The sequence below is a fragment of the Chenopodium quinoa genome, unplaced genomic scaffold, assembly GCF_001683475.1.
Source record: "Chenopodium quinoa cultivar QQ74 unplaced genomic scaffold, ASM168347v1, whole genome shotgun sequence".
In the NCBI taxonomy this organism is placed as follows: domain Eukaryota; kingdom Viridiplantae; phylum Streptophyta; class Magnoliopsida; order Caryophyllales; family Amaranthaceae; genus Chenopodium; species Chenopodium quinoa.
In genome coordinates, this window is record NW_018745330.1 from 120,598 (window position 1) to 147,849 (window position 27,252).

General features: G+C 35.3%; 2 protein-coding genes across 4 annotated transcripts; one reads left to right on the top strand and one right to left on the bottom strand.

The window, feature by feature from the left end:
• The first annotated feature begins 17,265 nt into the window (after positions 1 to 17,265).
• LOC110712746 (putative receptor-like protein kinase At4g00960) lies at positions 17,266 to 21,025 on the top strand. The gene is made up of 7 exons (XM_021891197.1): positions 17,266 to 18,033; positions 18,847 to 18,984; positions 19,109 to 19,230; positions 19,780 to 19,990; positions 20,087 to 20,324; positions 20,447 to 20,600; positions 20,699 to 21,025. Exons 1-7 carry the CDS (start codon positions 17,289 to 17,291, stop codon positions 20,999 to 21,001), a joined length of 1,911 nt encoding a protein of 636 aa, XP_021746889.1. The 5' UTR covers positions 17,266 to 17,288; the 3' UTR covers positions 21,002 to 21,025.
• Positions 20,744 to 26,624, bottom strand: LOC110712744 (cysteine-rich receptor-like protein kinase 29). 3 transcript variants are annotated; one of them, XM_021891196.1, is made up of 8 exons: positions 25,148 to 26,624; positions 23,160 to 23,885; positions 22,734 to 22,852; positions 22,300 to 22,510; positions 21,962 to 22,199; positions 21,654 to 21,804; positions 21,226 to 21,549; positions 20,744 to 20,834 (listed from the first exon to the last, which is right to left on the bottom strand). In XM_021891196.1, the coding sequence occupies exons 1-7, from the start codon at positions 25,950 to 25,952 to the stop codon at positions 21,232 to 21,234; spliced, it is 2,568 nt and encodes an 855-aa protein (XP_021746888.1). In that variant the 5' UTR covers positions 25,953 to 26,624; the 3' UTR covers positions 20,744 to 20,834; positions 21,226 to 21,231. The 3 variants fall into 3 exon arrangements, with proteins under 3 accessions (XP_021746888.1, XP_021746887.1, XP_021746886.1); XM_021891195.1 differs by having other exon boundaries at positions 20,788 to 20,881; XM_021891194.1 differs by lacking the exon at positions 20,744 to 20,834 and having other exon boundaries at positions 21,035 to 21,549.
• Between the last annotated feature and the right edge of the window lie 628 nt (positions 26,625 to 27,252).

Below are 27,252 nucleotides of genomic sequence, written 5' to 3' on the forward strand. Positions count from 1 at the left end.
AATTCGGGTTAGGTCAATAACAAGTCGGGTTTAATTTAGGTCAGGTCAATAACAAGTCAGGTTTAATTTGGGTCAGGTTAATAACAAGTCGGGTTGATTTCAAGTCGGGTTTATAACAAGTTGGGTTAAATTTGGGTCGAGTTAGAACCGGTCGGGTTGAATTCAGGTCAAGTCAGTAACAAGTCAAATTAAATTCGAGTTTTGACGGCTTAAAGCGGGCTTGGGTCAATTTCAGTTCAAGTCGAGTTCGGTGAAAGTTAATTAAATTGTTCATTGTAAACCGGTAAATTGGCCGTTTAAAGGCAAATTGGATGGTTCCACCCACCCAATTGGACACCCGAAGGGTATTAGGGACCATGATAAACATTTCGGAAATTTTTATTTCGGGCGAAAAAAAGTCATAAAATTTCAAAAATTAAAGGCTAATATCCTCGCTTTTTGAGAAATTTTGGAGGTTTCAGGGCCTGGTGTTGCAAAGTCTTGAAATTTGAGGGAATACATCCGGGGGTCATAAAATGTCGTTTGGAACTATATATGATCATTATATGTTGTCATAAATGTTCGTGGTAGGCTTGAGTTAATGAAATCGGTGCAAGTTGTAAACCGGTAAATTGGTCGTTCAAAGGCAAATTGGATGGTTCCACACACCCAATTGGACTCCTGGAGGGTATTAGGGACCATGGTAAACATCTCAGCAATTTTTTTTCCTTAGCGAAAAAAGTCAAAAAATTCCAAAATTGAATGCTAATATCCACGCTTTTTGAGAAATTTTTTAGGTTTCACCGTTTTAGGGCCCAGTGTCGAAAATACTTAAGATTTCAGGGGATACATATCGGGGTCATATAATTCCGTTTGGAACCATATATGATCATTATATGTTGTCAAATGTTTGTGGTAGGCTTGATTTAATGAAATCGATGAAAGTATTAACCGGTAAATTGACCGTTTATAGGAAAATTGGGTGGTTACACCCACCCAACTGGACTCCCGGAGGGTATTAGGGACCATGGTAAACATTTCAACAATTTTTTATTTCAGGGCGAAAAAAGTCAAAAAATTCCAAAATTGAAGATTAATATCCACGCTTTTTCAGAAATTTTGGAGATTTCGAGGCGTGGTGTCTAAAATCCTTGAAATTTTAGGATATACATCTCGGGGTCATATAATGTCGTTTGGAACCATATATGATCATTATATGTTCGTGGTAAGCTTTATACATATCGAGGTCATATAATGTCATAAATGTTCGTGGTAGGCTTGATTTAATGAAATCGGTGCAAGTTGTAAATCGGTAAAGTGGCCGTTTAAAGACGAATTGGATGGTTCCACCCACCTAATTGGACTCCCAGAGGGTATTAGGGAACATGATAAACAATTAGGCAATTTTATTCCTGGCGAAAATAAGTTAAAAAATTCAAAAATTGAAGCTAATATCCACCTTTTAGAAAAATTTTGGAGTCTTCAAGGCCCGGTATCTAAAAGTCTTGAAATTCAAGGGAATACATTTCAGAGTCATATAATGTCATTTAGAACCATATGTAATCATTATTTGTTATCATAAATGTTCGTGGTAGGCTTGAGTTAATGAAATAAATGCAATTCAAGTTGTAAACCGGTAAATTGGTCGTTTAAAGGAAAATTGGATTGTTCCACCAACCCAATTGGACTCCCGGAGGGTATTAGTGATCATGGTAAACATTTTAGCAATTTTCATATCCGGGCGAAAAAAATTCGAAAAATTCCAAAATTAAAAGCTTATATATCTACTCTTTTTGAGAAATTTTGAAGGTTTCAGAGCCCGGTGTCGAAAAGCCTTGAGATTTTGGAGAATACATCTCGGGGTAATATAATGCCGTTTGGAACCATATATGATCATTATAATTTGTCATAAATGTTCATGGTAGGCTTGTACTAATGAAATCGGTGCAAGTTGTAAATCGGTAAATTGGCCGTTTAAAGGAAAATTGGATGGTTTCACCCACCCAATTGGACTCCGAGAGGGTATTAGGGACCATGGTAAACATTTCGTCCATTTTTATTTTTGGGTGAAAATTAGTCAAAAATTTCCGAAGTTGAAGACTAATATCCATACTTTTTGAGAAATTTTGGAGGTTTCGGGGCCCGGTGTCAAAAAGTCTTGAAATTCTAGGGGATATATCTCGTGGTCATATAATGCCGTTTGGAACCATATATGATCATTATTTGTTGTTATAAATGTTCGTGGTAGGCTTCAGTTAATGAAATCGGTGCAAGTTATAATTATGAACAGATACATTGGTTGTTTAAAAGCAAATTGAATGGTTCCACCAACCCAATTGGACTTCCAGAGGGTATAAGGATCATGGTAAACATTTCGGCAATTATTATTTTCGGGCGAAAAAAAGTCAAAAGTTCAAAATTTGAAATCCATGCATTTTGAGAAATTTGGGATGTTTCAAGGTCACGTGTCAAAAAGTTTTGAGATTTTAGGTGCTACATCTCGGGGTCATATAATGTCGTTTGGAACCATATATGATCATTATATATTTTCATAAATGTTCGTAATAGGCTTGAGTTAATTAAATCGGTGCAAGTTGTAAATCGGTTAATTGGCCGTTTAAAAGCAAATAGGATGGTTCCACCCACCTAATTGGACTCCCGTAGGATATTATGGATCATGTAAACATTTTGGCAATTTTTATTTCGGGGCGAAAAAAAAGTAAAAAAAAAAAATCCAAAATTGAAGGCTAATATCTATACTTTTTGAGAAATTTTTGAGGTTTCGGAGCCCGGTGTCGAAAAGCCTTTAGATTTTAATTTATATATCTCGGGTGCATATAATGCGGTTTGGAACCATATAAGATCATTATATGTTGTCATAAATGTTTGTGGTAGGCTTGAGTTAATGAAATTGGCACAAGTTGTAAACCGGTAAATTGGTCATTTGAAAGGAAAATTGGAATGTTCCACCCACCCAATTGGACTCCCGGAGGGTATTAGAGACAATGGAAAACATTTCGGCAATTTTTATTTATGGGCGAAAAAAGTCAAAAAATTCAAAAATTGAAGGCTAATATCCACGCTTTTTGAGAATTTTTGGAGTTTTCGGGGCTCGGTTTCGAAAAGTCTTGAAATTCAAGGAAATACATCTCAAGGGTCATATAATGTCGTTTGGAACCATATATGATCATTTTTTGTTGTCATAAATGTCCGTGGTAGGCTTGAATTAATGAAATCCGTGTAAGTTATAAACCGATAAATTGGTTGTTTAAAGGCAAATTGGATGGTTCCACCCACCCAATTGGACTCCCGGAGGATATTAGGGACCATGGTAAACATTTCGGCAATTTTTATATCCGGGCGAAAAAAGTTAAAAAATTCCAAAATAAAAGGCAAATATCCACGCTTTTTGAGAAATTTCGATTGTTTCGAGCCTTGTGTCGAAAAGCATTGAGATTTTAGGGGATACATCTCGGGATCATATAATGCCGTTTGGAACCATATATCGGGTTTTGGTCGGGTTAATAACAAGTCGGGTTACATTCGGGTCGAGAGAACAATAGATCGGGTTTAATTCGAGTTTTCACGGGTTTAAACGGGTTAGGGTAATTTCGGGTTCGGTTCAAGTCAATAATTTGCGGGTTAGAATCAGGTCGGGTCATTCTCGGGTTTGAGTCGGGTTTGTTTCAAGTCAATAATGTGCGGGTTATAATCAGCTCGGGTCATTTTCAAGTCGGGCCAGTCTCAGTTTCAAGTTGGGTTCGGTTCAAGTCAATAATTTGCAGGTTATAATCAGGTTGAGGCATTTCCAAGTCGGGTCATTCTCAGATTCAAGTCGGGTTATGTTCAAGTCAATAATTTGCAGGTTACAATCAGGTCGGGTCATTTCCAATTAAGTCAGGTCATATTCGGGTTCAACTAACTATAAATAGATAATTATCATTTTTATCAAGCTAATTATTTCCTTTGACTATAATATATATGGCAATATACTAGGGAATTATAGTCTATAATTTAGGAAGATAATTATCTCCTTTGACCATACAACAAATATATACTATATTTAATTCTTAAATTTGAGGATGATGCTCCTTTCTTTTGCTGGCCTGGACCGACTTGGTCTCTCTAGACAAAATGCTTTGATCAACAATAATAAGGTGGTCTAAATTGCATTTAAGATGATTTGAAATCGGATCAGGAACAATTTGGGTGAAATTTAGGTTGGGTCAATAACTAGTCGTGTTGATTTTGAGTCGGGTTAGTAACAGATTAAGTTGAATTTTTTGGTCGGGTTAGTAATAGGTCATGTAAAATCGGGTCGGGTCAATAACAAGTCGGGTTGAATTCGGGTCAGGTTGATTTCGGGTTGGGTTAAATTCGGGTCGGGTTAGGAACTGGTCGGGTTGAATTCAGGTCAGGTTAGTAACAAGTCGGGTTAAATTCGGGATTTTGACGGGTTAAAAGAGGTTTGGGTCAATTTCGGTTCAAGTCGCGTTCGGTTCAGGTCAATAATTTACGGGTTACATTCGGGTCGGGTCATCTCTAGGTCAATTCATGTTCGGGTTTGGGTCTCACATAATCGGGTCAAATCGGGTCTAGGTTTGATTTCAGGTCGGGTCAGGCCGGGTTTTGGTCACCATTTTTTCGGGTTCAGATGGTTCAGTTAATAATCGGGTTTGAGTCGGTATTTCGGGTCGGGTCAAATTTTGACAGCTCTAATCATAACCTCTGAATCTTGCAGTTTCCGTCCTAGTACACCTGAATAACCACGTGTCATGTCCTTAGGGATTGCCACAGAGCTAAGGAGCTCTGGAATCTAGTACAACCTCCTTCCACCACCCAAGCCTTAGATACTGTTGGCTTGTTGTGTAACAACCTTCAATTGAACACTAACCATACCTTTATGAACCTTCCTTGGAACCAAACCTTTGTTTTGCTAACCTGGAGACTATGGTTAAAAAGGAATGAATGGGTCTTTAATAGAAATTCTACCCTTATCCTTAACCATGTGAATGCTACAAAAGCTTGGGCTACTGAGCTATCCTTGCTTGGGCCTGAATCTGCAACATCCAACAATACCATGATGAATGAGCAGCCAAAACCTTTGTGTTAGTTTGGGGTCTAGCCCGTGCATAATAGTTGATGCTTCCTTTAAGGAGCAAAGTTCTACTACCAGCATTGCTTGTATTTGCAGGGACCAACATCAACAATTGGGTTAAAGGCATTGCATTATGAAAGTCTAACTGGCTAATACAAGAGGGGGGGTGAATTGTATTTGAGGTGAAATCTAAAAACTTTTTGTGGAATTTAACTAAATGAAATAGTGACGAGAGAAGATATAGGCTTTTCTAAATTTCCACTAAGTAATCAAACTCTTTACAAGTGAAGATTCAAACCCGTTAACAAGTTCCACAAATTAGGAACTTGTTCCCAACTCTCACAGAAGACTTCAGCAACGAAGCTTCCTTGACCTCACTTTACAAACTCACAATCCCAACCCCTAAGTACTTGAATACAATCTGTGATTACAAATACCTATTGCACTCAAGAATATATGAAGGAAAATAACTCTCTTTTTGTTATTAGATGGCTACTGGAATTTTTATGCTCAAGAGTTATGTTTTTCTGAGATAGTTTGCATGAGTATTTATAGAGAAGGCTTAGTCATTAACCTCCACCATAATCACGTCCACATGTCAACAACCCACTAACAACTTGTGGAGTTATCTTGACAGATTGTGATCATGAAGAGGTTTCCTAGCCTTATCTAATTAAACCACTATCCTAACAACTTGATAACCATTAGCCGTATAAAAGATTTTCTCACAGAAAAACCACTTGCTAACTTTATCAAATATTTATTTAAAAGATTATCAAAAGTTTGTTTAAAAAGATTTTATTTGAAAAGATAAATTTATTATTTATTAAAACAACTAGATAATTATCTTCGATAATTATCTTTATTAAAACTTTTACAAATTATCTTTTCTTTAAGAAATTATCTTTTAAAACTAACTTTTATTCCAGTAGTCTTTAACATAAGTCATTGAGTTCCTTTCCGACTTTATATTATTGAGTGCTCACAATTAAAACTAGAACGTGAGATTTGCACGAGGCTTTTTAAAGAATGCTACTCCGCATCCAAGTTCCTACTCCGGAACGAGCTTTGCTTGAACCCTTTATTCACCAAAGACTCAAAACATTCATTAGTCGAGTTTGTCAATTTGTCCATCAAAATCAAAAGGCTCAACAAATTCCCCCTTTTTGATGATGACAAACATTGACAAACTTAAGTAAATAAAATCATCCAGGCATGCAACAGAAATTTAAAGTAAGACATGAAAACAAAAAAAAACAGAGTAATTAAAGAACTTTATTAACTTAGAAAAGTTTGTACCTTCGATGTGTGAGTTCCTTGGTAAACACTTTAGCCGCCATGAAGTTTGTCTTTTCCCCCTTTTGGCATTATCAAAAGATTGAAAAAAAACATTTTGCTATACTCCCACTAGACTACGTAGGGAATAGTGAGCTCAAATAATGCAAGGCAAAAATAAGTTAGGTACTAAATCATCAGCAACCTCACACAATCATATGAAAAATACGAGCCAAGTTCCGATTTAGGAAATAGAAGAGGAACATAGAGAATGTAGCAAAGGATAAAGGCGTACAAACCAAAGTTCAGAGAGATTAAACAAGACCAAAATAAAATTGTTCAACATATGAAATTAGAATAAGTGCAATCAAGGATTTAAGAGGCTGCATTGGTAGGATCAAGGGTTGGATTTGTGGATCAATAGAGTCTTCCTCGACTTCCTCAAAGGCTACTCTGTTGATAGTTTCCAAGATCTCCTTGTTGCCTTCACTAAACTTGCCTTCAGCCTGTGCAAGCTTTGCCTCTACGCCTGCAAATCCGGTTGCTTGAGAATCTGCCAGAGCCTGCACCTGGCCTTTAAGAGAAAGCAGTTCCGAGGCCATTTCCTCCAGTTTCTTGCTCACCAGAGTAGTCAACTTCTCCATATCTGCTTGAACCTGTTGAAAATCATAAACAGACACACGAGTTCCAGAGAAAGCAGCAAAGCCAGTAGGCTGAAATGGAGGAGGAGAAGGTGAATGAGAAGGCTGCCTAGTAGGTGAGACAGGAATAGAAGAGGGTTCAGTGGAAGAGGGAACTTGGGTAGGTTTGAAGGTGGAATCAGATTTGTCTGAGGAGCTGATGGTTTCTACAGTCACAGGGTGTGTAGTAGAAAGGGCAGGCTTGACCACATTCCTCTTACTCCTTCTAAGGCCCCCTGTAAACACAGGAATGACAGGTGGTCCAGCTGTGCTCTCAGAGTCTGTGGTATGTTCCCTCTCACTTTGATCAGTTCCCTGCCCCTCATGTAAGTCAGATTGTCGAGCTTCCCCCTCAGAAACTTCCATATGTTCCCCCTCAGAATCTTCCTGTTTTTCTCCTTGCACATCTCCCTCAAGTATTTTTTCTTTGTTTTTCTCTCCGTTAGAACTTTTTTCTTCTTCCTTATCTCCCTCAGAATCACTGGAGGTGGTAGCACCCTCACTAGCCTCCTCACTACCCTGGTCACTGCTTGCATCACATTCTTCCTTAGCTTCTTTCCCTTTCCCTTTCTTTTTCTCCCCTCCTTTCCGAGGCACAAAACATACTTTGCCATTTGTAAGCCTAAGACTCAGTCTAAGTAATGATTGTTCAGAGAGGATATTATCGGGTTTGAGATATGTTGGGGATTCACATTCAACATCAATACCAAAAGATTTGAACAACACAGTAAGGAAAGAGCCATATGGAATTGTGGTCTTTTGAGCATAAAAATTCAAGTGTTCAATCATTAGAGCAGGGAAATTAATCTGTATTTTGCATGCAAGACAGAATATGAGGGAGGCATCCAAGAGTGATACGGTACTCCGTTTTTGTAAACGGGGTACTATACCCTTCCAGGTGAAGGTAAACAGTAGCTTATGAAGGGGTGTTAGGGCATGATGGTGAGTAGTTTTCACTTTCGGATTTCCTCCAATAAATTGAAGGATTTTGCATTCATCATTATGGCCAATGTTTACAGATTGTTTGTGCTTTAAATAAGAACAATAGCCTTTAACAGGAACTTGAAATAGATTTCCAAGATAATTGGCATCAAACGAAATTGGAATATCATTAACTACGGCCGAGCACACACCATTATCACATTGAAAGGTATTTTTGAACTCATAAATAAATTTAGGATAAACAGGGTAATGAGAACAATTCTGGAACAAGTGAGTCCATTTTTGATAATCAATTAAAGAAGTAAATTCAGTGAACTTACTCGCCACACACCAATCATAGTTGATGTGATATCCGAGAGTGTAATTCCATGATGGGAATTTGGTGGTTGCGCGCCGTTTCCTGTCGCCGCCCTTCACAGCCTTAGCCTTCCTCTTTGGCTGAGCAGATGGATGCACCACCGCAATTGGCACCGGTTGTGGAGACCCCGTGTTTGAGGAGGGTTTGAATGGTGGTGATCGGGTTTTTGGGGTGGTGTTTCGGTTGGTTTTCATGGTGTTGAAGATAAAATGAAGGGAAGGAGAAGATGAATAGTGTGAATAGGAAGGAGAGAGAGTGAGGCCGGTTATGGGAGTGTATGGGGAATTTAATTGATTTGATAGGTGAAGGTGGAGTGAAAAGAAGAAAAAGAGTTTAATGGGGAGGAGTGAGAAAGAAAAGTGACGGTTTAAACTGTGAGGTAGTGGGGTAGTTTTAGAGGTAGTAGGATTTAATTTGGTGAAATAATTGCACTCATCTAATTCAATGTTGATAAAATAAAATCGTAAGTTAAGAAGTTGATATACATGCTTCTTATCTTACGTAGCAAATAAGATCTTTTTGTATTTTTGAATTCTATGAGGAATAGAAAAATTCATCATGAAAAAAATAAGGAAGGAAAAAGATAAGAATAAAAAATAAGATAGAAATAAAAGATAAGAAAGAAAATAACAAGAAGAAAAATAAAAAAAAAACGAAAAAGATAAATGAGAGCAGATTGATTGTAAATTATGATGATAATTTACGTGATCATGATACAGAGAGTAAAGAATGATGAAAAAGGAACTTGAAACAACATGGCTCAATACTTTTAACATATTAAAAGTATGTATAAGTGACTTTTCAATACTTCACAAATCTTTCCCCTGGGTAATTTCAGCTGTGTTATTCACACAAGATTGAGCGTAGCATTGTTAGTTACATCCGATTTTACCTTAGGGGTTCCAAACAAAAATCACTTGAGCCGTAGCATCCCCAATTCCACACGCATCTTTTCAAACTTGTCTCTGCTTAAAGGCTTAGTTAAAATGTCAGCAATTTGAAATTCAGTAGAAATAAAATCTAGCTTAATTAAGCCCTTTTCAACATTATCTTTCAAAAAGTGATGCCTTATATGTATATACTTAACTTTAGAGTGTTGTACTGGATCTTTAGAAATGCAAATGGCACTTGTGTTATCACAATGAATAGGAACGCACTCTAAAATAATGCCATAGTCACGCAACTGTTGTTTTATCCATAGCAATTGAGAGCAACATGCAGCAGCAGCCACATATTCTGCTTCAGCAGTGGATAGAGCAACAGTGTTTTGTTTCTTGGAACTCCAAGAAACCATGCAAGAGCCTAAGAATTGGACTATACCTGATGTGCTTTTACGATTGACCAAATCTCCTGCATAGTCAGCATCAGCATATCCTTTTAGGTCAAACGAGTCACTTTTTGGATAAAACAGACACAAGTCTTCCGTCCCTTTCAAGTATCGTAGAATTCTTTTGACGGCTGTTAGATGCGATTCCTTTGGATCCGATTGAAATCTAGCACAAAGACCTACACTAAACGAAATGTCAGGTCTGCTGGCAGTTAAATATAACAAGGAACCAATCATACCTCTGTATTTTGTTTGATCCACACGAGTTCCCTTGGGGTCTTGGTCCAACCTTGTGGTTGTTCCCATGGGAGTGTGGTTTATCTTTGTGCTTTCCATACCGTATTTTTTTAATAACTCCTTCACATATTTCTGCTGATGGATCATTATTCCTTCGTTAGTTTGCTTAATTTGGAGCCCAAGGAAGAAGTTGAGTTCCCCCATCATGCTCATCTCAAACTCACTGCTCATTAAATCAGCAAAGTACTTGCACAAGGATTCATTAGTTGCACCAAAAATAATATCATCAACATAAATTTGTACAATTAATAAATGAGTTCCTTTTGATTTTAAGAACAAAGTTTTGTCAACTTTTCCTCTTTTAAAATCATTTTGTAAAAGGAATTTTGAAAGTCTTTCATACCATGCTCTTGGAGCTTGTTTTAATCCATACAGTGCTTTATCAAGTTTAAAAATATGGTTAGGAAAGTTTGGATCCTCAAATCCAGGTGGTTGTTCAACATAGACGTCTTCCTTTAAAAAACCATTTAAAAAAGCACATTTGACGTCCATTTGATAAAGTTTAAAACCCATAAATGCAGCAAATGCAATTAAAATACGAATTGCTTCTAATCTAGCTACAGGAGCAAAAGTCTCCTCAAAATCGATACCTTCCTGCTGATTGTAGCCTTTAACAACTAATCTTGCCTTGTTCCTTACAATTGTGCCATGTTCATCTAGCTTATTCCTGTATACCCATTTGAGACCAATAACCTTTTGATTTGTTGGTTTGGGTTCAAGGTGCCACACTTTGTTTCTTTCGAATTCATTTAATTCCTCTTGCATGGCAACAATCCAATCAGCATCTTCCAAGGCTTCTTTGTGATTTCGAGGTTCCAGTGTTGATAAGAAGGCGTTGAATGCACAGAAGTTTCTCAGTTGGGATCTCGTCTGAGTTCCCTTGCTTAGGTCACTTATAATTTTATCCAGGGGGTGTGACCTTTGATGTTTCCATGGCTTTGGTTGGAATGATTGAGCTGGTATAAAAGTGTTATTTTGAGTTGCTCTTTCTTCCATTTCTTCATGGTGTTCTGCTTCTGCATTTGCTTCGCCTTCTGTATTTTCTGTTTCTTCTGTATTTTGATCAGAGGCTTCAGTATTATTTGGAACTTCAGTAGGTTCCTTATTAGTATTTTCAGTAATTCGAACATGCTGCTTTCTGGAATTAATTCTTCATCTTGGTCTGTTGAACGAGTGAGACCAATTTCAAAATCTCCATCTTCATATTCCTGTATACAACCATAATTATTAGTTTCATCAAAAATCACATGTATACTTTCTTCTACACACATAGTCCTCTTATTGTAAACTCTATAAGCTTTACTATTAGATGCATATCCTAAAAAGACTGCTTCATCACTCCTTTCATCAAATTTTCCAAGATTTCTTTTATCATTATTGTGAACAAAACATTTGCATCCAAAAGCTCTTAAATGAGCAATATTAGGTTTTCTCCCTTTTAACAGTTCATAAGGTGTCTTGTCCAACATTGGTCTGAGCATGGCTCGGTTGACGATATAGCATGCTGTGTTGACGGCTTCTGCCCAAAAATTTCTTGGAAGCCCACTTGCTATTAGCATTGTTCTTGCCATGTCTTCCAATGTTCGGTTCTTCCTCTCAACCACACCATTTTGTTGTGGTGTTCTTGGCGCTGAGAAATTGTGACTTATTCCCTGTTCTCTGCAAAATTCATCAAACTTGGAATTTTCGAATTCCGTACCATGGTCAGTTCTCATATGAATAAGTTGATTACCTATTGATTTTTGTGTCTTTTTCAAGAAAGTCATAAACATATCAAAAGTTTCATCTTTACTATGTAAGAATATGACCCAAGTAAATCTAGAATAATCATCCACAAGAACTAAGACATATCTTTTTCCACTTCTACTTTGAATTCTAACGGGGCCACACAAATCCATATGAATGAGTTCCAATGGTTTTGTGGTGCTTACCATTTTCTTTGATTTAAATGATGATCGAACATGCTTTCCTTTGATGCAGGCTTCACAAATTTTGTCATTTAGGAATTTGATAGAAGGTAATCCGATTACCAAGTCCTTTGACCTTAATTTGTCAAGCAATGAAAGACTAGCATGTCCAAAACGTTTATGCCATAGAAGTGGATCATCTTCAATAACACTTAAACAAGATAGATTGTATTTTGGAACTTTGTTAAGGTCCACGGTATATGTGTTCCCTTTACGAGTTCCTTCCAAAACGATTTTACCAGTGTTATTGTTGATGATTTTGCATTTTTCAGAAGAAAAGCTTACAAAGTTTCCTTTATCACAAAACTGAGAAATACTGAGTAGATTATGCTTCAAACCCTCGACTAAAAATACATTGTCAATTGCATGGGAACTTGACCTTCCTACTTTGCCAACAGCAACAATGTTGCCTTTCTTATTGTCTCCAAAGGTCACTGTTCCCCCTGTATAGGCCGTCAGTGAGAGAAATCTGGATTCATCTCCTGTCATGTGCTTAGAACAACCGCTATCGAGGTACCACTGGTTGTTCCCCTCACTTCGACCTGCAAAAGAAATTAAGAGTTAGTAGTAGGAACCCTTTCATTCATGGGTTCCTGTGTTGACACATTTAAATCAGATTTCTTCTGCCAAACATAATTCACATTCTTATTGTACAGATTTGCTTTCTTAGTACATTCTTCACTGCGATGTTCCTTTTTACCACAGAAAGAACAAACGGTCTCACTAGGTAAGTTCACATATTTCTTTTTCTTTCCAGTGGACTTCTTCTTATGAACATAGCCTAGACCTTCTGTTCTTTTTGTCTGAGCTTCCTTTACCCACTTGGGAACACCCGTGCTTGCTGTATTTTTACTTTTTCTTGCAATTTCTAGGTCCTTTTCTAGTTTCTCATTTTTATCATTGGTTTCCTTTATCTCTTTCTTAACATGCTCTAGTTCATTATTAAACATGATTAAAGGAACTTCAGTAGACCTGCAAGAATCAATGTTAGTACACAACATTTTATATTGAGTCAATTCAATATTCAGCATGATATTCTCACTCTTGACTCTTTCAAGGGATTCTTTTAGCATAATATTTTTATCTAACAATTCAAAGAATCTGCCTTGAACATCATTTCTTAAGCTATTCAGATACTTAACATGATCTCTACAAATTCCAGTTGCCTTTTCGGCTTGCCTTAGTTTTGCACATAATTCTTTATATTCATCTAAGGTTTCTAACAATAAAGAGATTAATTTATCCTTTGAGAGAGATTTCAAATAATTAGGTTGAATGACTACCTCATCATCATGCTTTGCCATTAGACAGAGATTGGCTACTTCATCGTCTGTGTGTTCCTGTTCCTCTTCTTCGGAACTTGATTCTCCCCACGTGGAAATCATTGCTTTCCTGAAATTTGTTTTAGAAAAGTTAGGCTTGGAATTTCTGCTTTGATCAGCTTCTTTTCCCTTGCCTTTCTCAGATTCCCATAATGGACACTCTTTGATGAAGTGGTTGGTGCTTCCACATTTGTGACAAGAAGACTTGGCTTTGGGTTCCTGATTTCTTTTACTGTATCCTTTCTTCTTGTCTAAAAACTTGTTGTTACGGTAGAATTTTTTCAGCCTTCTCACCAACATTGCAGCTTCTTCTTCATCGATGTCAGACTTCTCTTCGGATTCTTCATTAGCTCTTAATGCTAGCCCTTGACTTTTGACAGTCTCCTGAGTCCGATTGTTCGACTGGATCTCGTGAGTAATGAGGGAACCCGCAAGATGTTCCAGATTGAACTTGGTGAAGTCTTTTGATTCCTGCACCGCTGCAACCTTTGCTCTCCATCTGTCATTGTCTGGAAGACTTCTTAAGACTTTTCTGACCTGCTCATCTATAGGAATTATCTTGCCAAGACACGTTAGTTCGTTAGTAATACCTTTAAATCGAGTAAACATGTCTTTAATGGATTCTTTGTTTCCCATTTCAAAGCGCTCATACTGAGACAAAAGAATGTCTATTTTGGAACGTTTAACATCTGACGTTCCTTCATGTGTAACTTCCAGAAGATCCCAAATTTCCTTTGCGGACTTGCACCCTTTGACACGAGTATGTTCATCGGGTCCAAGTCCCCAAATTAAAAACTTTTTGGCAGTAGCATTCATTTCAAGTTTTTCAAAATCAGTTTTTTCATACTCATCCATAGGTTTAGGGATTACCTCATTATTAGCATTCGTTTTCGTAATTTCGTAATCTCCTACTTGTATAATTCGCCATACCTGATAATTCTCTGCTTGGATAAAGATTTCCATCTTATCCTTCCAATAAGGATAAAATTTGCCGTTGAAGTATGGAGGCCTTTGAATGGATGTACTCCCGAATTCCTTTTCCTCTGTGTAAGCCATTTTCCAGGAACTTACTCAACAGGGTTGCCTGCGTGTTCTGAGTTCCTGCTCTGATACCAACTGAAAGTCTAACTGGCTAATACAAGAGGGGGGGTGAATTGTATTTGAGGTGAAATCTAAAAACTTTTTGTGGAATTTAACTAAATGAAATAGTGACGAGAGAAGATATAGGCTTTTCTAAATTTCCACTAAGTAATCAAACTCTTTACAAGTGAAGATTCAAACCCGTTAACAAGTTCCACAAATTAGGAACTTGTTCCCAACTCTCACAGAAGACTTCAGCAACGAAGCTTCCTTGACCTCACTTTACAAACTCACAATCCCAACCCCTAAGTACTTGAATACAATCTGTGATTACAAATACCTATTGCACTCAAGAATATATGAAGGAAAATAACTCTCTTTTTGTTATTAGATGGCTACTGGAATTTTTATGCTCAAGAGTTATGTTTTTCTGAGATAGTTTGCATGAGTATTTATAGAGAAGGCTTAGTCATTAACCTCCACCATAATCACGTCCACATGTCAACAACCCACTAACAACTTGTGGAGTTATCTTGACAGATTGTGATCATGAAGAGGTTTCCTAGCCTTATCTAATTAAACCACTATCCTAACAACTTGATAACCATTAGCCATATAAAAGATTTTCTCACAGAAAAACCACTTGCTAACTTTATCAAATATTTATTTAAAAGATTATCAAAAGTTTGTTTAAAAAGATTTTATTTGAAAAGATAAATTTATTATTTATTAAAACAACTAGATAATTATCTTCGATAATTATCTTTATTAAAACTTTTACAAATTATCTTTTCTTTAAGAAATTATCTTTTAAAACTAACTTTTATTCCAGTAGTCTTTAACATAAGTCATTGAGTTCCTTTCCGACTTTATATTATTGAGTGCTCACAATTAAAACTAGAACGTGAGATTTGCACGAGGCTTTTTAAAGAATGCTACTCCGCATCCAAGTTCCTACTCCGGAACGAGCTTTGCTTGAACCCTTTATTCACCAAAGACTCAAAACATTCATTAGTCGAGTTTGTCAATTTGTCCATCAAAATCAAAAGGCTCAACACATTACACACCTGGGCTAACTCAGCCTTAATGGCTGAAACAATGGCAATCTCTACTGCTATTTCATGGGCCATTAAAGAAGGCTAGGAGGATGTTCATATTATATCGGATTGTCAAAGGGCAGTTAAAGGAGTTACTCATCAAAACGTACGAAGCCTTTGATGAAATGGAGAACCATTATCTACTGTTTTGTAGGGACCTGCTAAGCAAGATACCAAGGGGAAAGCTATCCAAGGGGCCCAGAGATCAAGTCAAGGAAGCAAATGTGGTGGCCAAGCAAGCTATGTTGCATCTAACACCTTCCACCAAGGATGACTGGAAGTTTGATAATATTTTGAACATTTGTATGGTTATTTTGCCCCCTGCTTTGAGTAGTAACTATTGTAATATCAGTAATGTTTTTATTGGCAGCAAACTTATCTCTAGTGCTAACCAATTATGTAATTTGGGTGGTAATACACCACTTTTGAACCCGCCTTAGTTGATGGTGGTGTTATCTGTACTTAGGCTGAGTCCTGTAAACTGTATGACTGCTTTGCTTATTTAATCTATCTAGTTCTCTTTCTACCAAAAAATAAAATATTATCAACAAAAAGGAAAGTTTTGCATAAGTCATGCATGCATGAGCTCAAAATTGTTGTATTTTGGTAAGAAATCATTGGAATAAACCAATCCCAAATTGGAAGCAAGTATGCCCAAATGTTCGTTTGTTCGATCTGTCAAAGATCAATTAGTTGCTTGTATCATCCATTGCATTACAAACTGCTTCTTCCTATAGTTTTAAGTTGTGTTTTGATAATATTTTACTACTTATTTTCCATTTTCATTCCTTTTAGGGATTTTACTTTACAAATCTTTCTCCTAAAAGACAATATTACTAACTATGGAAGCCCATTATGGCATCAATACGATGCTAAACCCAATTTTAATCAACTTATTAAAATTGTCCACTAACTAAATGAGACTAATATATTTAATGGAGAGAGAATATGCTTTTACATTCTACATACCTGAAAGACTATTTTAATGTTATAAAAATGGATTTATATGATCTACTAGGCCAGTTGGCACAATGGGGTGTACTCGGTGTAAGATTATACTAGGAATCATGTTTTGGTGGGACCAGTAATAATTGGTTATACGTTAAAATTAGGACAGTGTAGTTAACTAATTTAAAATGATATTTAAAAGTAGAATTATTGATATTATTCTATTAGTTTAGTTCTTATATTGTTGCTAAAGATCAATGGAACAAGGTAGACAATGCCCTACATTATTGATGAGAAGATTAAGAAGGAAAGAGGAATCGAATTATTAAACAACAGATGACTTTGTCCAAATTAAAATTTAGATTAAGTCCACTATGAAGAGAGAGGTTCCATCTAGTTTGACGATAAATAATTTTTAAATATTATTTGTCTATCTGGCTCCCTAAACATCAAAAAAAAAAATTATAGATGAAAAATAGGGATATTCAATTATAGAAACAAATTATTGTTAAGTAATATTCTATCTATAACTAATAAGGAAATGTAAACGGATGAAATGAGACTTTTCAAATTATATGGGGACATAGAGAGTATAAATTAATAATATCTAGCAAGCTTAAAAATTAGTTTCCTAAGATTCATTTAACTTATACATAACATTAACAATCAAAGTTGGTTAGCAAATTAAAAATGTCAACTATATATAGTGCTATACTTATACCCTATTATGGAGAGTAAGTCGTTATTGTGGAAAAAGTCAACCTTGGCAACCCTAATAATGCAATGGAATTTTTCTATAATATATATACGTAGTACATTTTTTGTTTTCTTCCATTACTTACAATATTTCGTATATTTTACAAAATAGTCCAATCAATTATCATCATCTATTTTGTCTTGCCTTTTTGCGCAAATACTATGGCCTCGATAATAATATCCTTTACATTGTTATTAGCTATTCATTTTGTTATTCCAAGTACACAAGCTTATTTTTACTACTATACAAATTGCACGGGAAGTTCAAATTACATCATAAATAGCCCTTATCAAACAAACCTCAACAATCTCTTAAACAACTTAACCTCCCAAGCAGCGCAGTCCGAATCACGATTCTACTACTCGACGTTTGGCCAAGCTCCCAATCGAGTCTATGGCCTCTACCTATGTCGAGGTAACACTGATAGTCAATATTGTAGCCGATGTGTTAATGAATCACATTTGAATATCCTCAAAGAGTGTCCAACCCAAAATTGGGCCGTTCTATGGAGTGAAAATTGTACAATTCGTTTTTCTAACGTGTCAATCTATCAGAAACTCGATGTTACTCATAGAATTGTGGGATATAACGATGTTCCAACGATTCCTAGTAATGGAATCCAAGCATTTTTAGATGAACGGAATAAAACCATGAATGATTTAGCACCCCTAGTCTCGAATAGCTCCATGAAGTATGGTAATAAGACCGGTGATGTTACAAGTTCCTTAAAGTATTACGCGATGGCTCAGTGTACACCGGACTTGACTTCCGATGATTGTAACCAGTGCTTGAGTAACGGAATTAGTCAGCTCCAGACGAGGATCGGTACATGGGTGTTGCTACCTAGTTGTAATGTTCGATTTGATCTTACTGTTATGAATGAAACAGCAACAACAATTCATGAAGGTATGTCTTATGGAACAGATCTTATGTATGTACAAGTAATTTATATTTCTTGCAGAAATTATATATTTACTTCATGTTTTGCGTTTAACATACAAGTTTTATTTTCTTTGACGTGAGGACCATGTTAATATAAATTAAGTTCTGTCAAAGCAAGTATAAGTCTTTACAAACATCGTACTAAAAATAAAAAATAGGTTAAACAAGAATAACATTATTATGTACATGTTATATATGTATATTATAAGGTAGTTGCTTAAAAAAATCATTGACCGTATCTCATCTTACTGTAAGATGATCAATCCTAATATTAATTTACAATGATAGTCTTAGTTGTCACTTAATCTCGTTTGATTCTCATACTTTCATCACAAATTCTTATATGCGGGTGTGACCAGTCATTAATTATAAGGGTTACTTCGTTAATGTAATAGGGATTACTCGGTTAGTATTACAATGATTAATTGGTCAGTATTATAAGGGTTACTTTGTTCTTTTATAAGTGGTCACACACAAAACGGGCTGTACTTGCATTATTATACTACTGTATTTATATCAACTTTTTTTTTTGTTGGAATATATGGCCTTTTTTTCTTTGTAGAATAGTTTTCAAGTGCGTATTAGTAACATTCTTAATTTCTTATTGATCTGTTTCTATTATGAAATTATAGAATTATGATTTTTTTTCTTGTAATTTATCTAGAGTATCCTAATATGGTACATTGAGTATAATTGTCTTTTCTTCCCATTCTTTCATGAGATAAGTCCCAATGAGATTATTATGATGTTAACAAAAGAACAACTACAAAAATGCAGGAAAAAGAAAAAACACAGCAAAGGTGATCATTGCCATTGTGATTCCAGTGGTTGTTATATCAGCTGTAATTCTTGCCCTAGGAATATGTTATAAGATTAAGAAAGCTAAGAAGTATAACACATTGCACGCTAGAAGTGGTAAGAAGATCGCGCATTATATTGTTGCATACTCTCTAAGATCAGTTCTTTAAATTATATTGTTGCATTATATTGTTACATAACTCATAAATCTTATGGTGATCACTTTAATGATATGATACAGCAAGTCAGGATTTTGCAATGATTGAGTCCTTGCAATATGATGTGGCTACACTTCAATTGGCAACTAATAATTTTTCAGATGAGAATAAAGTCGGCGAAGGTGGATTTGGAGGCGTCTATAAGGTATTACAATATAATTTGAACTCAATTTTAATTGAGTTAAAGAGTCATTTTGAGGCAATATTGAGTGGTACTCCATCCATTCTTAGATTTTTTGTTCTTTGATCTTCTATATATATACATTTACTTTTTTCTATTTTGTGTAAACTCTATACCATTGCACCCTTATTACTCCATTATAAATTTATAATTAGTTAGTTACACCTTTTGCTTACATTACTTGCATATTCTTTTTTTTGGAAAAGGTAAAAAAATATATTAATAGCTCAGCAACACAAACAAACAGTACAGACCTAAAGGACACAAAAATTACTTGCATATTCATTCCATCTTTTTAAACCCTCTCGCTCTTACTTTATCATTTTTCTGATTAATATCTTACATCCTCTTACAATTATAAAAATTTTCAAAAAATGTTTAGCAATCAAGTAGAACATAAAATAACGTGTTTTTTTTTTCTTTTTTTGGGGTTACACAATAGACTTGTAAAACTGTAAAATTTGTTAGTTGATTTAATTTTTATTTTAATATATTTTTAATTTTTTATCTTAGGGTATAATGCCAGATGGACAAGAAATAGCAGTGAAGAGGTTGTCCAAAGGTTCTTACCAAGGGGAAGAAGAGTTCAAGAATGAGGTGTTGTTGGTAGCAAAACTTCAGCATAGAAACTTGGTTAGACTATTAGGGTTTTGTTTAACTGGAGAGGAGATGATTCTAGTGTACGAATACGTTGCCAATAAAAGCCTAGACTATTTTTTATTTGGTATGATAGATTTCTCATGATAGAATCTTTTTAAGTCTCTTTCTAAGATATTAAAGCTATTTTAACCTTTATATTGTAACTTATTATGATCCGCAGATACGGAAAGACAAGGGTTGTTAGATTGGGGAACGCGATACAATATTATAGGGGGGATTGCTCGAGGGATGCTTTATCTCCACCAAGATTCTCGGCTTAAAATAATCCATCGTGATCTCAAAGCAAGCAACGTTTTGCTTGATGAAGAACTGAACCCCAAAATTTCAGACTTTGGCTTGGCAAGGATTTTCGATGTGGATCAAAGCCAAGGGAATACAAATAGGATTGTCGGAACTTAGTAAGTAGAATTTCAAATTTCAAAATCATTTGTAATTGAATAGAAATAGGACCAAAAGATGTACATATTCATATATTATTGATGAATATACATATATTTATGTGTACAACATTTTCTTGCAGCGGTTACATGTCTCCAGAGTATGCAATGCAAGGCCAATTCTCCGACAAATCAGATGTCTATAGCTTTGGCGTACTTGTTTTAGAAATCATCACTGGAAAAAGAAGAAATAGTTGCTTCGATGATTTGGGTGACGCTGATGACCTTATAAGCCATGTAAGTTCTCCTTTAAAATAACATGTTATTTATTCTCCATTTTCCATACCAAAAATTAATATGAAAGGATATAAACAAGTATTAAAATATATATGTAGGCATGGATAAAATGGAGGGAAGGAAATCCTTTGGAATTTGTGGATCCAATAATAAGAGACTCATGCTCAAGTGACGAAGTTTTGAGATGCATGCACGTTGGCTTGCTTTGCGTTCAAGAGTCGATGGATGTTAGACCTACAATGGAATTACCAGTTCTCGTGTTACATAGTAATGCATACACACTTCCAATGCCACAAGAGCCGGTTTTCGTTTTTAGAAACATAAGAGAAATAAACGTTGTAGACAGCAAGTCTAGCGGGTCTGTAAATAATGTAACTATGTCTGGGGTTGACCCAAGATGAATGCATATAGATGAGATGTCTAAGTTATTGTTTCAATGATTTGCTAGACTAAATTTAAGCTTTGATAAGGTTTCGAGAAAGAAGATTTCTTCAAAGAAAAAAAAAAAGTATTCGAGCAAGATGAAGATTTTTATAAGTTGATGTGTGTGATGTTTAATATCATCATGTAACAACCTGAATATAAATATGATAATTATGATTCTAGCCTTTTTTTGGTGGTGTACCTTGCGCTATCGAGGATAAACTTCTGTTATGTCGTCGATATTTGAATGAAACTCGTTGGAAGATGATGTACCCACATTTTTTTTCAACCCAAATGTAACGTTTGTTGATAGACCGATCAAGGGTGGTTCGGGTTCAGAAAGAGCCACTTTGTGGCCCTTGAGAACCGAGACAATCGTAGCCATTGTCGGTCTCTTGTTTGCATCTTCTTGTATACAAAGTAAACCAAGGTGAATGTGTCTAGTCATTTCATCGGTTGGATAGTTGGTATTAAGTCTAGGATCCACCAAGTCTAAAATTGCGTTTTCTTTCCATAGTTTCCAAGCCTACAACAAATCACAGAATTGGTATAAATTTGAATATTAAGAGGCAAAAATATATCCAAATTAAATTAGAAATAGACTAACACTTTTGTCTTGTAATAACTTACTCGTATTAATAGACTGTCTTCATGATAAGGGAAGACGGTTGAACTACACATGTGACCACTTACTACCTCCAAAGCTATTACTCCAAAACTATAGACATCTGACATAAGTGAGAAACGCCCTGTCAAGGCATACTCCGGAGCCATATATCCACTGTAGTCGTATAGAGAGTCACCAGGCCAATAAGAAACTTCAATTAGATCGAGTTACAAGAGACAATTTGTTACAAGTATATGTGTTACGCTTATAAAATTGAAGCCGAAAATTTGAAGGGACAAAAATAATTGAATTGAATGTGTCAAGTACTTACTATGTTCCAGCAACTTTACTCGTATCAACATGCATTTGTTCCCTTCCAACAAGTCTTGCCAATCCAAAATCTGATATCTTTGGGTTCATATATTCGTCTAAGAGAATATTGCTTGGTTTTAGGTCACGATGTATAATCTTCAACCTCGAATCTTCATGAAGGTATAAGAGTCCCCGAGCAGTCCCAAGTAAGATCTTGAAGCGGATTTCCCAATCTAGTGATGGATGCTCGTTTTGGCCTGCAAAATTTTCGATGGTGCATTAATGATAATTCAATGTTTATTTTACTAGAAAATTAGATTAAAAAGAAGGGATGATGAATATTTAGAGATCATATACCGAATAGTACTTTGTCGAGACTTGCATTAGGCAGTAATTCATACACAAGTAACTTTTCTTCTCCATGTAAACAAAACCCCAAGAGTTTAACTAAATTATTATGTTGGAGTTTTGCTGCTAAAAGAATCTCCGTTTTAAACTCTGTACTGCCTTGCCCTGAGCATGTTGACAACCTTTTCACAGCGATTTCTTGTCCATCTCGAAGCTTTCCCTATGAAAGTAGATACATAAAAATAAACATGAATTTATCACTTTAATCAAAAAATTTATGAACAAATAATAAATTATAGTATATTAGTTACCAACTTGAGATAAAAAGTATATTATAAAGTACAAGTATGATAATTTACCTTCGTTACACTATTTTCGGTGAATCAAAACTTTGAGGAGGGATATATATTGATCGAAGGGACTAGTTGTGAAGAAGAATGTACCTTGTAAACGCTACCAAATCCACCTTGGCCAAGTTTATTATGCTCGGAAAAGTTATCTGTTGCATCTCTTATTGTCTTGAAATTGAATTGCAATGACTCTACACCAACAATCTCTTCATCTGTGGCAAATTAAAGACACGTACTTGAGATCTTGTTGGATTTGTTTCGGTGATGACTATAGAAGATCGTCGACAAAGACTTACAATTACCTGGAGAAGGATTTTTTGCGTTTGTGACGGTAGACACAAAAACCGGCACTTGAGAGAAGCAAGACTACTAGAATTAATGGAACACTAATTGCTACAACAATATGAGATGATGATCTTTTCCGCCTTTCTATACAAAAAATATTGCATCATAAGAAAATTTTCCTCAAGTCAATTTAAGCAAAATCTACTTGCAATATATATTCGTTAAAGGTCTAACCTTGAATTTGGTCTTGAGCTTGAGCAGGAGCTGGAGCTGGAGCTAGTACAAGTGGTACATGTTTCATTTGATCGAGTTTCGTATCATAACCTAATTGACAGCTTGGATAGAACACTGTCACCCCTTTACTTATGTTATAATATCCAGATATTTCTGATATACCAGTACTCAAGCAGTTCTTACAACCAAACTCATCTATATCGCGAGTGCACATAGCGAAGCAGTACATCCTATCGATCAATGTCCAATCGGCGTATGTGTTAGCAAAATGTCCTCGAGAAGTGACACTAGAAGCTTCAGTTACCATGTTATTCATTGTTTTTTCCACTAATGGACCAAACTTGTCATAGTTCGAGACTATACCATCGTACCATGACGCCCTTGATGGATTTGTCTCGCTCAAGGAGAAAATAGAACGGTTTGCATACCTTAACATACATTCGTCGTACCATACAATAGCTTCACTATAAAATGGACATAATTGCGTAATTTTTTTTGTTGCTTCTTTGGTACACTCACTACAAATGTCTAAGCCTAGATCCTCTCGACATTGATAGATTGCATACACTTTGCTTGGAAAATTGCCGGTAGTGGTGTTGTAAAACCTCCGAGTAAATGTCTTGGTGGATAGACTCGAAAAAAGGCGATTGAGATTATGTTGGTAGGCACTTCCGTTGGTGTAATTACCATTTGTTGAAGAACACTCGTAAACTTCGAAGGTAACCGCTGCATCGACACCAAAAAGTTGCAAAAGCAAAGTGTAAACAAACAAGATTTTTGGCTAATTCTCGCCAACCATGATGTCATTCTTGACAGGATCTATTTATTTTCAGCCGTGTTGACGTACTAGCTAGTATGCTATTAGTAGATAGACTTGTGGTGCATTTTGAGGTATGTGAAGCAATATTGACTTTTGACACACCATGTACATACATCATATTGAAAATCAATAATTAATTATTTACCGAATAAAAAAAAATAATCTTATTAAATTTGTTTGATTTAATAAGTTCAAAATATCAACTTTTAATAATATTAGTAATTTTGTGTTAAAAATATCAAAGTTGTTCATTGTCAAACAAACATAGCCAAATTAAAATTGTCAACCTAAGTATGTTACCTGGTGCTATGATTGTCGTCATGTCTCATCTAGGTTTGAGTTTGGTTAGTCCGGTAAAGTCGGGTCAGCATAATTTTGTTCAAGATCTTAACAAGTCGGGTTCAGATGGGATAATCTTTATCTCCTATAAAGTTATTTCTCTAGCTACCCGATCACTTCTTACTGTGGACTATTCAAAAGATAAGATATGTGGGTCAATAACAAGTAGTTGGACTCGTTCAAACTTATTTTTAGAGGGACCATTGCATTTACGCCTCTTAAATATTTTCTATTTACAACTATATGTATATCGCCCCATAGTCATAACCCCCCGGCCCCCTCTCTTTATCAACTATTGTTGAGTAAGTATAGACCCTCCATAATAAGTACTGTACTTTATTTTTATTTTTATTTATATGGTTATCATTAATAAATATACTGTCATTTTTTATTTTATACTATTATTCTTATTCTATATTGTTATTATTATATTTTAGCAAGATTTTCGATTAAGAAAGAGGGAAAGAGAAAAGAGCGTATTTTTTTAATTATAATGTTATTATTAATTTTTATTCTGTTATTATTGATTTTTATATTATTTTCATCTCTTAGTATTGACCATATTGATAGCGACCCATCACGCCTCATTATTGTTGATATTCCCTTCTTGTCTAAAAGATTACCTAACTAATTTTTTCTCCAATGGGTCCATAAAAAGCTGTATAATTTCATTTTCATAAAAAAAAACTACCCAAACACTATCTCTCTACTTTAGTTTCCTACCCCACATGGTTGCAAAAAGACGTAAAAAAAAATATTTACCAACTCTTACAATACAGTTCTCAAAAAACTTGAAAAAAAAACATAGATCAATCTTATAGAGCCTTACTTGGAGCCGGACTTGGAGGTTGACCGGGAGCTTGAGCTTGGTCTGGAGTCAGTGGTACATGCGTCATCTGATTAATCGCGGTATCATAGCCTAATTGACAGCTAGGTAAGAAGCTCGTCACCCCCTTACTTTCGTTATAATATGTAGATAACTTTTTTGAAGCAATCAATAAGCAATTCTTACATTCGACCTCATCTATATCGGGGGTGCACATAGCAAAGTTGTACACTCTATGGATCGACGTATAATTGGCATATGTGCTAGCAAAATGTCCTCGAGCAGTAGTACGAGCAGCTTGACTAATAATGGCCTTCGTCGTCTTCTCTATCACCGGGACAAATTCCTCGTAGTTAGGGACAGTATCCGTATACCATGCATCAGAAGATGGAGATGTCTCGCTCAAAGAGAATATGGAACGGTTTGCATACCGTAACATACATTCATCGTACCACACTATACTTTCGACATATAAAGGGCACATTTCTGTAATTTTTTGTGTTGCATCATCGATACACTGGTTGCATACCTCTAGGGTAAAATCTTCTCGACATTGATAGATTCCATACACTTTGTTAGGATAATCGCCACTAGTGGTGTTATAAAATCGACGAGACAAAGTTTGAGATGAGAGGTTTGAAAAAAGATGATTAAGGTTTTGATGGTAGACACTTCCTTGGGTGTAATTACCATAATTGGGAGAACACCAATTATACTCAAAGACAACCACCGCATAAACACTACTTAAAAGTTGGTATAGAACACCCAATATTAAGGTCGAAACAAAAAGTTGCCTCTTCATATACATATTAGAATGAATAAGATAATAGTGGGAAAATATGAACAAAATTGTGTATTCGAATAAATATAGTATGTACAGTTGCAAGTTGAAATGATACAATAACTCATATAAGGTTGGGTTAGGTGTTATACGTCATAGCCTTAAAGTTGATAGTGATAATGATTGTAATATTATATGGTCCTCTTAGGATTAAAATTTTCCTTCAGTGTGACCATTAATTTGAAAATTTTCGAGGTAATAGAATATTGATAATATACACGGAATAATTAAAGTTTGTGACGATAAACTCCCTCTATTTCTAGATAAAACTTTATTTTAGGTGGGGCTCGTCAATTATTTTTATAAATTTTAAAGCATCATAACCTTTATTATCCTTTTCACACAGATTGTTCATTGAGTGTTTCCATAAAAGCATATGAGTATAAAATATGAATACACAGATTTATAAGGCATAACTGATACTCCATCCATTTTTAAATACTTGTTATATTTCTCTATACGTGGAGATTTAGGAGAAGTTGATGAAAGTACTAAAATATGGAGGTAGTGGGGTAGGTGGAAGAATTAAAAAATGTAAAAAGTAAAAGTAGTTAGGAGAATTGGAGAAGAGAAAATATGAAATTAATATAAAAGATTTAGGTTTGGTCCACTAGTTGATAGAATTGAATTAAATATTGTAAAAGCTTTTCAAATAAGGAAATATAGCAAGTATTTTAAAAACGACAGAAAATGAAAAGTGGAGCAAGTATTTGAAAACGAAGGGAGTAACAAGTACAGAGTGGTATTAAATATAGGGAAATTGGGAAAATATTGTGTAAACTGATGATTTAGGGAAAACATATGGACTAAGATAGTTCAATTGTTTTAACGTCTATATCAGTCTTTACCAAAATAAATTATAAAAAAAAGTAATGTCTATCAGTCCACTAACTACACCTATTGACTTTTTTTGTTTTCCCATTCGGATTAGCATATGACAAAATTGTGGAATGTGATATAAATATGACGATAACAAACTGAAGAAAAAGGCTAAACATGATCCATTTAATTCGATCATGGATTTATGGTTAATAGTTTTCGACCTCATTAGTATTACTTAGCGTAGACTGGGGAGTTCCAAAATAAAGTCACATAATTAATTTTTTGTCCACATTGAGTCTTACAATTATATATATATATATATATATATATAGGGGAGGGATCCGGTAAGAACCCCTCCTTATATAAGAACCCTAGTTATATAAGAACCAATCTCAGCCGTAGGATTAAGGTAATTTAGACGGTTAAGATTAAAACACGTATTTTT

Coding starts and splice junctions, on each gene's coding strand:
- LOC110712744 (XM_021891196.1), bottom strand. CDS start 25,952: ATGTATATGAAGAGGCAACTTTTTGTTTCGACCTTAATATTGGGTGTT. Junction 23,886..25,147: donor ACCTCCAAGTCCGGCTCCAA/GTAAGGCTCTAT, acceptor GTGTCGATGCAG/CGGTTACCTTCGAAGTTTAC. Junction 22,853..23,159: donor AGCTCAAGACCAAATTCAAG/GTTAGACCTTTA, acceptor AATTTGCCACAG/ATGAAGAGATTGTTGGTGTA.
- LOC110712746 (XM_021891197.1), top strand. CDS start 17,289: ATGGCCTCGATAATAATATCCTTTACATTGTTATTAGCTATTCATTTT. Junction 18,034..18,846: donor AGCAACAACAATTCATGAAG/GTATGTCTTATG, acceptor ACAAAAATGCAG/GAAAAAGAAAAAACACAGCA. Junction 19,231..19,779: donor GATTTGGAGGCGTCTATAAG/GTATTACAATAT, acceptor TTTTTATCTTAG/GGTATAATGCCAGATGGACA.